Raw genomic sequence first — 16,535 nt, 5'->3', positions numbered from 1 at the left:
CTGCTTGCTTTTTCATTCACTAAATCAACCATGTAACTACAAGTGACTGATGTACTCACAGAAAAGACCTAACCAAAAAGATACATACACTCTCCAATAAAGTAATAGAGTTATTTCAAATAAAATTCAAGTTCCTTGGGTTTCAAAAGCAATGATACCCACCCGCCTCCCCCCAGAGATGGCTGTGAATCTGCCAAAAAGCACTAACTCACTTTGTTCCAAGAAATCAGATGTACTTTTGATAGATAAATAAATGAGGTTTGCAAGAAGCATTAGCACAAAGCATTTTTAGGTTTATTTAAATAAAAATTATAATTTATACAAGACTTTTTAAACAAACAAGATTTTCTTAAAAAATGTACAGGGCAAATAATTTCATTATTTCAATTATTCATACAGTATAAGTCTTCTGTCGAACAAAAGTTACACTGATAATGAATTATTTACAATTTCAAAATATAGACTCAAACTTCAGACATAAAAATTTTAACATCCATTATATTTCAATGATTAGTAGAAATTAAACATCTGCCAAAATGTACAGAGTTCAATAAAAACTACCAATGTTTTCAAACAGGTTTAAGTAGCCAAAAAACAGGTACATCCTTTCATCTCTTCACAGTCGGGTAAAATTCCTTTTCTCTTTGCAGAATGAGGGTAGAGTTTTGCTGCTGGCATCCTGTGTGATGTTGCTACTAATAAATAGCTTGTTTCATTCAATCTTGCCTCACAAAAGCTACAGTGCACAGAAAGGCATGATTTCATATTTCAGCTTGTTTCGCTTTTGAATTTAAATGGTCAGTGATAAAGAATTAGTCAGTTTTCATCTCCCTTTTTTATTGTCTTTAAAAGGGACTCAAACTAACCAATGAACTTCTTTAGAAGTTAAATCCAATTACACGTGAATGATCCAGACATCCACAGACATGAACAGAACTGCAAATATAAACAGCATCAGACAGACAGAATGACAAGAACATCACTTTCAGCTATTTAGAAGCACTTTACATTAAGTGTTCCGACCCAGCCTGTTTCCGAAGTGCACCAGGCTGTACTGCAAAACTAAGTGGGAAGATTGGAATTTAAGGTGGGAGCTTCAGTGTGATCACACAAGTCAAGGATACATTCACTCACTGCCTGTCCCCTCCTGCCCTCCAGACCCTGGAGGGTGCAGGGGAGAAAAGCACAAGTAAACACCCAAAGGTCACCTTCAGTCTCTGAAGTCAGGGACACCACAGGAGCAGCTGTGCAGCAGGGAAACCGGATAACCCAATGTAAAGTGAAATTTGCAAAGTATGTACACAGATGTCCGTCAATTATATTACAACTCTATTTAAAAAAAAACCCCAAAACAAAGAAATCCAGTCTGTTTTCTCTACACTAGAACCAATGTTGCATTGCAGTTTGCACTAGGTTTGCTGCTTTAAGGATTGCTAACTTCTAAGTTCACACTGTTAAAGCGTGGATTCATTTCAAACATCAGCACATTAGATTTCGTAAGACATTTCTAATTTCTTCATTCAGAAAATAAATTTTAAGAGTATATTGTACACATGAGGCATTTCAGTCTGGGAAAAGGATAATGCTCTTTTCTCCCTCTCGGAAGCCTAGGTATGGTTAATTGTCCTGGCACCAGGAGTATGGATCCTACAGCTCCTCCAGGAACCAGAATCCAGGACAACCCTGTACACGAGGGTCACCAGTGAAGGGTGGGAGGGGAGGAGGTAATAAGTGCAAGTCAACTGATCTCCTACTGAAACTGCTGTTATGATCAGAGTGAAGGTATAAATTACACTTGAAAAATGATACAAAAATAAGAAAAAGAGCATGCTCTCTGTAAAAAATATAGTTTTCTGTTTCTTCAAAAAAAAAAAAAGGATAACCTTAAAACACACCCAAGGGATTTTTTTCTTAAGACAAAATGAATGAATCTGATTAAGATTTATATAACATTAAGCTATTTTAATGCCTATTTTTTAGCTGCTCTTGCTATTCAAGGAAGATTCTAGAAAGAAAAGCCAAATTATAATATGTAGCAATTACAAAAAGGAAAATTACTGATTTTAAAGTAGTTTTGATGAGAAATATTTAAGATCAATAATTTTTTCTTAAACATATAACCTGAATGTGTAAAGTTATGATACCATAAACTGTCAAGCTACATCCACTTTATAAAACTGTGGCAAAATGGATTTCCCACCAGTTCACTTGTATTTCAATTTTCCAGGCCCTGAGTTTCAGCATGCCAAAGGTGGTCTTAGAAATGCACCCATTTTTCAGGTCATGTACAGACATGTTCCAGTGCTACTCTAAAGTGAGAACTTGAAAATTGCATTTTAACCATTACAGTGGCTTCTTCCCTATTCTTGCTTGCATCTCCACCCAGGGCATACCCCATCAGTGCTTCACTTTACAATACTCAAATTATGATATTCAACACTACTGCTTCACATAAAATTTGTATTAAGTTCTCATAGCCTATCTTTTCATGGCCAGACTAAAATAAGGTTTATAAGTTTGACCTCCATCTTCTTCATTACTTCTGCACTTATTGACACACTTCAATTTAAAACTGTGCTAAGAGATAAACACCCTTTGGTGTTTGCTACACCCCTCTCCTTCCTTCATTTTACCCCTTTCCTTACAAAGAAAGGAAATTCCTGTTCAAAAAGCAGAGAAAAAAACCCATGAAATTAAGTCTCATTTTACATAAGAATTTGCATCACCATTGCTTTTTTTTAGGGCCATTCATATAATGTCTGGAGACATCTATACTACTCAACTCAAAAGACATAGCAAAGGAAAAGACATTCTGGAAGGCTTGGCATAACTCCTACTGTGCTTTCATGAAAATGCAAATAAAACTCTAAACCTCTCAGATGGGTGCTATTATATAGAGTATAAAAGCTCTCTAATATTAAAGACAAAGGTCAATATGTGCTTTGCTGCTAGACAGGCCTGAGAGAGTTTAGAGGAGTGCAGCCTTCCTGTTTTACCTGGCAGTTGGGTTTAATTGTTACTAAAATTTAGTTCTGCAAGGGGGAAGACAGAAGCACACCAACGCTCCTCAAATTATGCTTTGAGAGGAACTTGTGCCTTCAGTTGCTATATTGTAGCATAATTTTATCACAAGGTAACTCAAGAAAAGAGCCAAATTAAAAAAGATCACATCTGAGTTTAGCTTAATTGTTCCCACCTCCCCAGCACAAAAAGCCTTCAAGTCTTAATGCATTAACATACAAATGCCTTGTACATGCAACATGTACAACAGCTGAGCCCTTCTAGGACAAGTACCTATAGAAATATAATTATAAGATGCCTAACATTTTAGGAACAACATTTTGGTGCCCTCTTTTATAAAAAGTATCTGCCTGCCTTCCTTCCTCTTGCTTTTGTTAATGAGGAAAGGAAGATATAGTTACAAACTTTCTCCTCCAATTCACTGTACAAGTAATTTAAACATCTCTACGCAGGAAAAATTGAAGTTAACCAAACCAGTAAAACATCCTTCTGCAATGCAAAAATTATCAAGGAGGAGTTATTTTAAATGCAGTTGTATGTATATACATGTATGTAAATACTAATAAGCTAATACTTCCTTGGTATTGCCATCAGTTTTAATAAAGGACCCAATTAAAAACTCCAAGCTGAAGAAGGTGACTTCAGGCTGCTGCAGTCATCATTCTCACATCTCAGGGAAAAACAACTAAGATAAAGGGACAAATGAATCCCTAGTGACATCACTGGAAATAAAGGGATCAATCTGTTATATAGTCAGGTCTCCGAGCATCTTCCCAGCTTTTAATGTCAGTAAATAAACATTAAAAGTGCTTAATGTGCAAGGCTAATAGTGATGATAGCACTTTCACTGTTTTCATTTGGTTTTTTGTCTTTTTTTTACAAAAACCTTAAAAACAAACATGAAGGCATATATAAAATACACTTGGTTTATGTAACAGATAGAATATAAACCACCAGACAGGAAAAATTATTGCAAAATAGATGAGGATGTTCATTATTTCACTACCAAGTCATACAAGAAGGAAGTTTCCTTTAGCTCCTCCAAGATAAGACACTAGCTTTCAGTGTTGGATGATGCAGATGTTATTTTCATGTATTGGCTGAAAATTGCCTCAAAAGCTTCATCTCTGTGTACCATGGCACCAAACACCAAAGGCTAAATGACAGAAAAAAACACATCATGTCACACACAGAAAAAGAGTTTCCTCTAGGTGTATTTTTTGTCAAGTCACTAGGAACAGATTAATTGTAGTAGAAATGCATTGATAAAGACAAAATAATAATTTTCTCTATTAAATCCCTGACCACGTGACGTATTTTCTAATATTTTCTAATATTTTTCACTTCCTTAAAAACTTCATCTGAGGGTCAGGCCCTCCCACCTGAAAGCCTCCTCCCCCGTGGATACTCTCAAGCCAACAGCTTTTTGTTTCAGACTGCATAGCAGACTGCTGGGGAAAAGATTTCTGAAGTGTTACAGTAAAACACTCCAGATGCACTAGACCAAGCTGAATATTTAAATCATTAAAATTCTGAAGACAGACATACTGAATAATAGACAAGTGAATTTTTTTTTTTAAAGAAAAAAAGCCAGCCACTGGCATAAGGGGATAAAAAAGCCTTTATGCTGTTGCTAACCAGAGGAGGAAAAGAAGGTAAGAAATCCAACACAGCAATACAGACACAGCCAGCTACTTACTTTCTGTGTAGATGGTGTTGATACAGCAATACCCATCCCTGATCCCGGGAGAACAGAGAGCACTTTATACTAAAAAAAGCAAAAAAAAAAAAGCCACACACAAAGACATAAGATACCTTCTGTACTGAACAAGTGCAAAAGATGCTGCAGAGGTTACACAATCCATCACTGGCATGTCCTCCCAGCCACAACTAAGAGACCTCTAGTAAAACCAGGATGAAGCCAGCTGCCAATCTCTGGAGGCTCATTCTCTGAGGCTGGGCACAGCCTCACCTGGACAGCCAGGACCCTCCTCTCCACTTCCTCCCGAGCTGCTGGAAGCAGCCCCAGCCCCCCGTGAGCACCAGTCCTGCCCCAGCCCCCGGGGAACGCGGGCAGCCAGATGGGGCGGGCAGGGCACGTGTGAGATGGGCCTGAGCGCATCACCCACAGGTGACATCCACCCACTCTTTAAGGAACAGCAAGCAGACCAGAAAAGGTTTCTTTTTCAAAATTAGATAGAAAACAGGTGTTGACTGAACACCATCACCTCAACTAAACCACAGCACCCAGTGCCACACATGGACTGCTTGCTTGTTTTTTTACAAAGTCCATAATGATAAGAAGGACTACAGTTGGCTGAACTTAGGAGTATTCACAGGGAGAAAGTGACATTCAAGTCAGACCTGGGTTTCCTACCTCCCAAATAAAATCACAGTATTTTTTTATGCTTGACTGCAAGATCTCTGTCTCATCTTCATTAAAAACACTACACAGATGCAAAAGAAACTTTATGGCAGTAAAGGCCTACTGAACAGCAAAGTAAGTTGAAGTATGATGTTTGAAATCCATTAATATGAATTATTAATTCCAGAAGGAATGTTCAATTTGAGAATAAGCTGTCTGCTTTATAGACATGTCACAGAAATAGAAGGAATTAATTTGAAAATCTGGAGGTACTTATGCAGTAATAGACACCAGGCTGAGGTGTTTCTTTGCTCAACATGATTTAATCTGTGGTAAGGATGTAGCAGAAAGCAAGGGTATCTGCGTTCAAGACAGGGACAAGTTCAGAAATGGTAACAAAAAGTGATGTTAAAGGCCATAGAGAGTGGTGCAAGGCACCAGTAAAGCCATTAGTAACCACAGGCTGATAAACCTCAACCAGAGGAAGGACAACACTGCCCTTGTTATGCTTCCAACCTTCCACTTCTTGCCTCTGTTACTGATGGGTCCCAGCTGAATGGAACTCCAGCCCATCCCAGTCTGGCTATTCTAATGATCTACCTTTCTCCACTGACAACAATCCTGCCTCCCTCTGAGGCACCTACTTTTTAGATATAGTTTTGTACATCTATCAATATCCACACCCAAACTGAAGTTAGTATTACACAATTCCTGCTACCAATAGATCTTAAGGCCTACATAGCTCTGGTCAACACTGGAGTTTGTAAAAAACATAACTTAAATTTCTAAAAAAAAAATGCAGGATTGTAAGGGGTTAGTAAACTAGTTTGTCTTCATGCTCATAGCAAGTTTGTTTGTGCTGAGTCTGAAAAAGCAGTTCTGTGAAACATTCATAATCAAAGAATTACATTTCACTTATACAAATTATCAGTGGCATGCTTTTCCAAGACAACGAAAGCACAAATGCAAAACATGACTAGCTGAACAGAAAATCAGTTTTCTCCCCTGTTTACAACACCAACAAGACATACCTTCTGGATATCTGTTATGTCCGACAGCTTTATAACTTTATTTCTTTTTGATGAACCAGATTTTGAACTTTCAAAGCACAAGTAACTGAAAACAAGAGAAGAAAGTGCTCATTTTGACAGTGTTTTAAAATAAATTTCTCAAATATCCTCTTGTCTCTTCTGGAGTTTGAAATCTCACAATTTAAAACAACTTTTAAAATAAAAAAAAAGACATTCAGTTCAGTTAAGGCTTCTAATTTAGCACAAATATTTATAAATTCTAGCAGCTGGCTGGTGTGTCTGAAAGCCCAGAACATACAGTATGCATACACACACAGGAATTCTTTATTTATATTATTGCATTGAATGGTTAAACCTGACAAGCATTTTAAAGACACACAAGGGACATATATCCTTTAAACAGTTGAAATACCAAATGTCAAAAGGCTTATACATCTTTCACCATCCTAAAAGAAGATTAATGAGAAACACTGTGTTAGTTTCATGTTATTGTGCTGCAGACAAAAGCTCAGATTTCTAAACACTGGAGAGCAGCCTCCATCACTAGGTGACATTGCATACAGATGAGCTTTACTTCCTTTCATTACACTCCAAAGGAATTTCAGTGCACGACCCAAACAGTAATGACCATAGCTATTCAGTCCTGGGAGGCTGGGAGGTAAGCAAGGAAATTTTAAAAAACAACCACTCACCCATAACAATTTGAATCCAAGGCTTATTTTTTACTTTTCTTTTTTGTTGCTGTTATTTCAAGGAAGCTACGCATTCAGCTTGCTTGAAAAAAATTCCAAACTTAGAAAATTTGTCAAATAGATGTTGATCACAATTTTCAACATCCACTTAGGTTTTAGGTTTCTTTTCTAGTATCTATACAGTTAGCATGTTATCCACATCAAGAAGTGCAGCTTCTAACAGCTGTGTGTACAGAGCTACTTTGCATTCCTATGAAGGCTTTCCAAGGCAAAATCTCATCTGTTAAGCATAGTCACACACCAGGTTCAGCTTCCCCTCTCCTATGATGCTTCCTTGAGGTTGCACAGCACCTTGAAATGGCATTTTTGTTTCAAAGCATTATTAAAGGACCCTTTTCAGATTCAAACACTTCAATGTCTTGCATCTCCCTCCTAAGGAAGGTGTGGAGTGCAATGACTCACTTTTCTGTGACATAGAGAACTCCATTCCTGATGTAGTCTGTGGGCATCTTCCGATCCCTGTTAATCAAGCAACAGCGCCAGCCATTTTCACACACTGAAAAAGTCATAACAAGAAATCTGACTTTAAAAAATAGAAAGAGAGACTGGCACTATCCCCAACAGTCTCCTTATACATTAGAAAACACTGAATATTAAACTTTAGATACTTAAAACCAAAAGTGCTTAGAAAGAAAAGCCTAAATCAGGTGTTCCAGACACCATAACATCTGTTTTAACACTCATTTTGAAAAACAAAAAAGCAAAAACAAAATAAAACCACCCACACAACTGTGCTCTTTGACTATTGGATTTGCATAACCATAAAAGGAACACCAGGCTGTGAACTCTTTCCAAGAGCTGCAAGGGTATGGAATGAAAGAGACCTTCTCCATTCATCCTAATTTAAAGCAAGACCTTTAAATCAAAAGCTTACACCTATACAATGCACAGAAAAGGAATTCAACTTTAAACTATCACTGGCTTTTTATAAAATATTCTACTAATGTAGACTTCCTGTGGCATCATACCTGGCAAAGGACGTTCATTCTCTGACAGGTTAAAAACTTCATGGAAATTGCCTCTCTTGGTGGTATGAAAACGACTTGTGTCTTCATCTTTGCTTATTCCAGTTGGGGCACTCGAGCCCACGTAACTCCTGGCAGCTGCTGTTTGAAGCTACAGAAAAAGAAACACAATTCCAAAATCTTAGCAGCAACATTTAAGCTACATTCTCAAAAATAATTTAGCTAACTACTCCTTCTAAAAAAAAAAAATCTATAATGCAACAATTTTCATTAACTACTTCCATACATTAACTTTGGACTAGTGCACTATGCTTCTGCTAGAGCACAAGCCTTTATATGGTACCTGAACATAACCTTTCAAAGTGCTGCCCTTTGATGGACACACTTTGCTGGGGTTAAGCACATGGTGCTAAATGTACCTTTAAAATACCATTTTCCACAGTAAAGGCTATGTCTCATTAGATACAGCTAAGTCACTGCAAATAGCTCAAATGATTGTAACTAGTGGGATTACTAACAGACAATATATTATCAGTACTTGGGTTGTTTTCAAGAGATAAACAAAGTATTACCGCACAAAAGAAGTTTAGAAAGAAAAAGAGGGGAAAAAAGCCACACAGAACTACATAAACTCATTATGAATACAGATGCTGGAAATGAAAGGAAGTTTTCCACACTATGATCCATACCTTTTCATGCCCTGACAGCTAGCAGGAAAAGAAATAAACACAAATGTGACAGTGACAAAAGAAAAAAAGTGAAATCTATTTAACAGTATAATACACAGAATAAAACATGAACTGGCAGTGCAAGATTTTGCTCACAAACCAAGAGACTACACACAATGAATGCAATTAAAAAAGAGTTACGAGTGGTTAGAGCACACCAGTTCAATTTATTCAGGTTGCATTAGAAGCAGTGATCTTTTCTGTGCTTTGAAGTTGCACTGAATTTTGAGAGTGTTGACACATAAAACAAAATCTGAATGGTTGCTGGCACCCTTGGGAAGGAAAAAAAATAGTATGGAGCTCCTAAAACCATAGTACTTGAGTAAAATCTACTTTAAACAGAGATTAAAAGTCACTGGAGACTGCTCTGGCAACAAGCCTTGCTTCTGGAAGGACAGCAGGCAGTTTCCTTTGGACAGCTCGCCTGCACTTTCATTTTCATCTTGGTGGGGCCCCACATCACTCCAAGAGCTGGCACTAGCAGCTCTGCTCTTTGCCCTGCCATGCACATGCAGTTGAACAAGTGGCAAAATGACAACACCAAGCTCAGGACTTCCTCTGTAAAGGCCCAATGCTGCTGAAGGCCAAGCAACCTTCAGCTGCTTTTTTGTTACTTTGCACTGAACTGGCAGCACTCAACACCTCACAGGATTTACACACCAGGAAAAGAAATCCAAAGCAAATGAAAACTTGTGAACTGCAATTGCTAACTAGAAACCAGACTGACAAAACAGCACAGCAGAGGGCATTTGCCATCCGCCTTTTTAGGGTATCTGTAAGACAATGATGCCTCAGGGGAAAAAAATAAAGTTAACATGGAAAGCAAATGGCTCATGGTAACTAATATCACTTCTGCGGTGCTGAGTCTCTGGAACCAAGGAAAATAACAGCTTCTTCAACAATCTGTATGCAACTGAAGATGAAAGAATTTTCTGAAGGCCTTCTTAGACAAGCTATTCGGCTGCACATGCACACAATCAGGTGAAGCACCATGCCCCAAAATATAAAAATTATCAAAGAAAGAGGTCTAACGCTTTTTGTGCTGGAATAAGGACTATTTCTGCTCTCTGCTACACTGCTTCCTACCTACCTGTTATATAAAGAGATTTTAAAAATGGAGTTGAAACTTCAGTACCATTACCCATCTGGTGGCTGAAAATGTGAGTAGTTCTGCCCTTACTTCTAGTCCTGCCTAACACATGCAAATGTTTCCTCTTACCACTCAGGCTTGAGACAACCAGTGGTCAATTACTAAGAGAAAAGCATTTCCATAAGCCTTAAATCTAACTGGAAGGGATTGGATTTGTAATGCTGGAAGAGTCCTGATTGTCTAAAAACGTCACCAACAACCTGGAGGTATTCCTTTTCACCTGATCTGTCATCAGCTTTTGACATACAACCTTTACCCATCAGATATTGCTGTCAGGACTGTTCTCTGAGGACACAAGGTCAGAGTGGTGGCAAAGGCAATTAATATTGCATGGTGTCTAAGTTTACTCTGTCTTGTACACTATTTTAATTTTTAAACTAATAAACATTAACAAATCCAGGGATATGGAAAACCCTGACTCAGTTACCATGTCAGGCCCCAAAAGAATTTACCACAATGCACAAAACACAATACTTAGTGATTAAACTATGACATTTTTTTAAAAAATGTACGGCTGGAGTACGAACATGAAGTCATTTATCACCACTATGCGAAAAGGTCACCTAATATAAATAACCATGAGACATCATGTCTAAATATGTAAACTACCTTACTACCTTCGTTAGTGATTATCCCATTAGAAAACTGCGTATTATACTCAAGCCTTTATCTATTTTTTGAACTGCACTTCAATTTAAGTAAGTATGTAAATTTCCACTGATAAAAGGATGTCTAAGAATAGAGATGGTGGATACAAAAAGATTTTATTTGACAACAGAATTACACAGAATGTAGATTAAAGAAATTGATATGAATATGGATGGTGTTATATTTGTGTTTAGCTTCATGATTCACAGTATATCTATATATACATACACATTCTTGATAACTGATTGCTTTCACACAAGAAACAGAATCCATAGAACTGTAAATCTTGAAAACAATAAAAAAGGGATATTACAATCAACTAACATTGATTGTAAGGATTTAATTAACCTTCTCTTTAATGTGCTCTAGTCACTGGAGAAAAGGAAAAGGGAGAAAGGGATCTGATTGTCAGAGGCTGAGAACACAGGGACAAAAAGATTCATTACCCTTACCCGTCTCGACACTGTAGCATTAGATCTTTCTTTGAGCTGAGGATCTGTCAGGAGACTTATCCAGATGATATAAGGAGTATCATACTTAGCTCTTAGTCTGGGGCATCGTTTGAAGATAAAATCAATAAGGAAAAACTTGACTCCAGCATAGAGTCCTGAAAAAAAGGTCACTTCAGTTTGAATGCTGAAGAGGAATTAAGAATATCACTGTTTTGATCATATTTTCAAAAGTTCACAAATGAAACAGAATTCTGTATATTCAGCCACAGTGTTAAAATCATTCTCCTAGGTTTACTATTTTATTATTCTTCTTCCAACACCAGAAAATTATTTTTCTTTCCTTCCCATCCCCAGTTCTTTTAAACATTTCTTTTAAACATCTACATGGCCACTATTATGCAGAAGAACATTTGAATAATTCAAGCATATGTTCCTTATTACCAGAAGCATTCTGAAAACATTATATACTACCAAAACAAAAAACACACCAGAGCATTCAACTATGCAGCTCCTGCAAGAATTTTAATGGCAACAGAGGGCTCTCACGTACTACATAAAACTCTATCTTCCAGTCCCAACTCCTATCTTACACAAGTTATTTCCTTGCATTCTGCCATTCAAAATGGGCTTAAAATACCCTCTCAAAACTTTACTGAGTGCAATTCAGATCTCCTAAGAGTCAAACAATTACTCCTCATGCATCTAAATTCAATTGCTGTGTCAAGCATACCTACATTTATGTTCAAGCTAACAAAATTTGAAGATCAGTGCCACTAAAAGTAATACTCATTTGATTACATCATTGCTTTAATGAAAAAAATGAGAGTTCTTCATTCACAGTACAGAGCTTCATACCTTAGCAAAAAGAGTCTCATGATGTAGTGAGAACCCTTTTCTCAATTTCCAGCTGAGACTGAGTATCTGTAACAGACCCACAGTAGTCTGTTCGTTTTGTCCATCCCATCCTCCAAGTTTTACCAGAAATCCCACTAATATTTTTATTTTTTCCTAAATTGTCATTTTCATACCTCCTGTGTCATGCTACATATTTCATCTACAAGGATGTAGGAGCAAAAAACTCTCAACATACAGGATTTTCCACAAGCCTTGGAGCTGACAGTCTGAGAAGTTCTGCTAACAGCTCATCTAGACTTCTCCTCTTCAAGAAGCAAAAGCATTATCCAGTCTTTTCCTATTATACACTGAGATGGTTTTCAAAATGGTCATGACAAATGATGCCAAGCACAATAAAAATACTTTAAAACACTGCATGATTTATTAATGCAGGTTTTCTCTCTTAAACTTGAAAATTCTCCCTCTAAAGATCATGCAAGTTTTAACCATTAAGTCTAGACTGTAACAGGTGAATTATTTATTGTGTTTACCCAATGCAAGCCCAAGAATCCTGTAGGGCAAAAAGCAGGATGCAATAAAAGCTGCCCATAGAGCAATGTAGAGCTTCTGTGTTATTTCTGGCTGGACCCACATGAACAAACTGAAAACAAAAAAGAGGCAAAATTTTATTACCAGTGTTACAGATATTGGTCAGGTCTTGTTTTAAAAGGCAAGAATATCTCACATCTGATAACTTACTTTTTAAATTTTTCCAGTATGTCTGCCATCTTGCCAAAAAGATTCTGCATAAGAAGCAAGCAAGAGAATTAAAACTAAGTTCTGCATTGTTTTGGGGGTTTTTGTCCACATAATGAAACAAACAGCTTTCTGACTTTGTTGGTAAGCAATTCCCAGAACTGATTTTTTTTTTAAACTAATTTTTAGCCATTTATATACTTCACAACTGAGTAAATACATGACGATTTCCATCTCATTTAACCTTGTTCTGTAACTTGTGATTGATCCTTACAAGTGAAGAAACTATTTGATCCCACTGTCATGACTGGAAAACATTTACATTACTGCAAATATTTTAAATTAAGCTGTCAATCTAAGAGTAAAGAGCTTCTGTTAGTAGGTAACAAAACTGAAGGTCTCTTCAGACAATTTGAGTGCTGAAATTTCAGGAAGTGGTAACTAGCTCATCAAAAGGACTACTAGCTTCTTGGAAACAGACATTATCAGGTTTTATGATAAACCACTGGAGACAGCAAATCTAAACTAATTCCAACAAATGGGGAGGCAACTGATCCCTGCTCAGGACTCAGGCCATATTCTCTGACCAATCCTGAAAATTTCACCTTCCCAATGAATTTCCAAAGGTGTTCACATAAATAAACCTGCACCACCCCAGCAGAAGGAAGGAGCTGAGCAGTCCCAGTTAGCAGGGAAGGTTAAACCCCTTCTGACAGCAGCACATCACCAAGCATGGCACAAGGCTGCAGCTCAACTGGGTGCTGCAGTCACTCAGCTGCTACCTCATCCAACTCAGAGTGGGGAGAAAACCTTCCTTCAGCCTCTCCATCACCAGCAGATTTCAAGGCTTGGAGGGGGTGGAGTTTTTAAAACATGCTGTTTTAGAGATGAAGTGCAAACTCTTGAATTAACACAGCTAAACAGACCACAGCCTTCAGCTAAATCTTAAAGGAACAGAGTCTCCTACATCAGTTTTATGACTAGATTTGTGATATGGATCCACACTCCAGTACATTTTGAAGATTCACCACCCAATCTACATTATCAGAAGCTTATATGATACATAAGGTAGGAAACTGTGAGAAGTTGCTTCTGTTCCTCTCCAGAGCTTGCTCAGAGCTGCAGTCAGAGAACTTCAACCCCTTCTCTGAAGCATCATGCCACTTCAGAAACTCCAGGAATCTTACTGAGATCTCCACTGCTCACGGGTAAAGTTCTCTTTGCAAGAAAAGTATTTCTTCTTTAAGCATTTGTTTTCACATGCTGCCTAACAACCTCCTTTGACCACTGGAGCATGAACCCCCTTGTTCCTAAGGAGGAGCCAGAGAGCAGCACAGTACCTGAGCCTTCTGAGCCACGTCTAGAACAAGCTGGAACTTTTCAGACACGGTCAGGTCCTCTTTTGGGTGCTCCTTAGGCAAGAAAGAGACAATCCATTGATTTGCAGCTCAGATAAAATGTATTTTACAAAACCTGTCAGAACAAGGTGACCCCTCAACATTCTTAGCAAAACTCATCTCACTTTTAATAGTCTCTGCATTTACCATTTTCCTCCCTTGTTTCAGAGCTATTTTTTATGTCTTTCAGTGCTGATTATTTTTAGTTTTCAATGCTTTGGGGGGCTCAGGGGAGACTTTATCATTCTCTACAACTACCTGAAAGGAGGTTGTAATGAGGTGGGGGGTCAGTCTTCTCTCCCAGGTATCAAGTGACAGACCAAGAAGAAATGGCCTCAAACTTTGCCAGGGGAGATGTAGATCAGCTATTCAGAAAAAAATGTTCATTAAAAGGGCTGTCAAGCCTTGAAACAGGCTGCCCAGGAAAGTGGAGTCACTATCCCTTGACGTATTTAATTGACACTTAGATCTGTCACTTAGGGATGTGTACCCAGACCCAGTGATGGGGCTGGCAATGCTGAACTAACAGATGGACTTTATGTTCCTAAAGAAAACAGAATGCAAGACTTCTTGAAGATCCCACAGGACCTGATTTGTCACAAGCTGATAAATTAAAATTAATTTCAGAAATGTGTTTAAAGTTTGGAATATTTTAGAGTGAAGCATCTGAACCCAAAAGTGCTGCTACTAAAGACTTCTAAATTACAAGAGAAAGAAAAAAATGTGGTGTCTTCACTTGCAGCTTGCTCTTCCCTTTCTTTCCAGCCACCCACACAAACACAGGGGAGGGTTTAAAGGTGCAATTTTTTCTGCAGGGATACAGGTGAAGCTCATCAAAGACCTACCATTGGTTCAGAAACTTCAGGCACAATGCTCCACTGTATTCTCCAACCCCTAGGAATGATGGAAATAGTTAAAGAGAGCAAGAACTCCATCCATCAACACGGATTATTTGTAAAAGGTTAAAAAGCAGTTTTCTGCAATAAGCACTTACGGCTTAAAAGCAAATAATATAATCCCCAAATTAATGAAGAACCCACAACATAACAGAAGCACAAGTGGCTAACAACAGCTAGTTAATAATATTAGCTAAGTAGATACTACACAGAATCACTACTTGTGGGTTTTACAAGAAAACTTAATGGTGTGCATGGAGTAAAGGATTAGGGATATTTTTCTCTTATTTTTCCATGTGAAGAAAATTACATTCAACTTATTCAGAAGCCTATTTGCTACCAGCAATTTCCAGGGAATACAATGTCAAACAGAAAGTATCAATTAACAAGTCAGAAAAGTAGTTTACAATATGCACGTTAAGGTCCTCTACACCATTTTAAGGTGCATTAAAAAAAAACAACCCAGCTTTAATTTTTAGAAGAGACTGACTTTACAACTGCAAGTTACTTTGGATAAAGTATTTCAAGAGCTATGGAAAAAGGCAAAACTGCCATTTTAGGCCTAGGTGAACATTCTCGGCTGGGAAAAACAGCAAGCTTCACTATTGAAGGTGATGTTCTTGGAGTACTCTCAACATCACAGAATTAGAAATATTAGAATTTTAGTGTGCTGAGGGATTTGTCTGGGAGCATGCAACATTGTTTATGACAATCCAAGACACAGGATACTAAGATAATTCCCAATAATAGTAAAAGATTACAGAAACTGAGCAATGACACTTAGGATATTTGAGTTTGAATTTCCCTGAGTTAAATGTAACTCACAATATTGGAAAAGGTAGCAGTTTACAACTCAGTGCAAGGAGAACAAAACATCTTTCAAACAAAACATTACTTAAGAGAGTAAGCTAGTATTTATGCAAATACCTGGCTATGAGGTAATTTAGGGATAACCTCAAAATTGCTAAAAATAAGAACATAGGAATGGCCCAGCCATGCCATACAGCATTGATGTAAATCTGCAGATTAAGAAGAAAAAACAAAGAGAGATGCGGATTACAAACTGGGGTACAGTGAGTTACATGAAACACCACTTCCCACTGTGTTGTTGGGCTCAGAACCATGCAATTCATATTTTAAAAAATTAATAAATTTTAGCCACGCTGTAATTGACAATGGCCCCACACTCAGGAATGCAAAATCAAAACTAAGAATGCACCAGATCTCCAGAGATGACACTTAACTAGTTCTCAGCTGCCTCAGAGGGAGTACTGGGTATTTTCAACACTACAATTACTTGAAGGGGCTGGAGGAAAAAAAAAAAGAGGTAAATCCTCAAGTCTGTGAATCTGCTCCATGACCATTATATGGATGGCACAGAAGCCATGGTATAGAAGTGGTTACAGCAATTAGCCCCATACTGGGCAAAAGGATAAACTCTCACTCTATTATTTCAGGTCAATTAAATCCCAAATTTTTATCAAGACTAAAAATATTGCAGGAAAACAGGTTTTATTTTATGTAAAAAGTACAAACACAA

The 16,535-nt window shown here is 37.6% G+C and overlaps 1 protein-coding gene across 2 annotated transcripts in view; it reads right to left on the bottom strand.

The window, feature by feature from the left end:
* Positions 1-272: 272 nt before the first annotated feature.
* GRAMD4 (GRAM domain containing 4) overlaps positions 273-16,535 on the bottom strand; it is a 75,160-nt gene continuing 58,897 nt past the window's right edge. For both annotated transcript variants that reach the window (XM_039726679.1, XM_039726680.1), the window contains exons 9-19: positions 15,923-16,014; positions 14,945-14,993; positions 14,043-14,114; positions 12,706-12,749; positions 12,498-12,607; positions 11,113-11,267; positions 8,138-8,285; positions 7,572-7,665; positions 6,418-6,502; positions 4,721-4,789; positions 273-4,177 (exon numbers count right to left, since the gene is read on the bottom strand). In XM_039726679.1, coding sequence (XP_039582613.1) covers positions 4,076-4,177; positions 4,721-4,789; positions 6,418-6,502; positions 7,572-7,665; positions 8,138-8,285; positions 11,113-11,267; positions 12,498-12,607; positions 12,706-12,749; positions 14,043-14,114; positions 14,945-14,993; positions 15,923-16,014 — 1,020 coding nt within the window. In that variant the 3' untranslated portion in view covers positions 273-4,075. The remainder of the gene's footprint in view (positions 4,178-4,720; positions 4,790-6,417; positions 6,503-7,571; positions 7,666-8,137; positions 8,286-11,112; positions 11,268-12,497; positions 12,608-12,705; positions 12,750-14,042; positions 14,115-14,944; positions 14,994-15,922; positions 16,015-16,535) is intronic.

The sequence above is a fragment of the Passer montanus genome, unplaced genomic scaffold (genome assembly GCF_014805655.1).
Source record: "Passer montanus isolate IOZ18808 unplaced genomic scaffold, ASM1480565v1 scaffold6, whole genome shotgun sequence".
Taxonomy (NCBI): Eukaryota; Metazoa; Chordata; class Aves; order Passeriformes; family Passeridae; genus Passer; species Passer montanus.
This window is presented reverse-complemented; position numbering and strand designations above follow the sequence as displayed.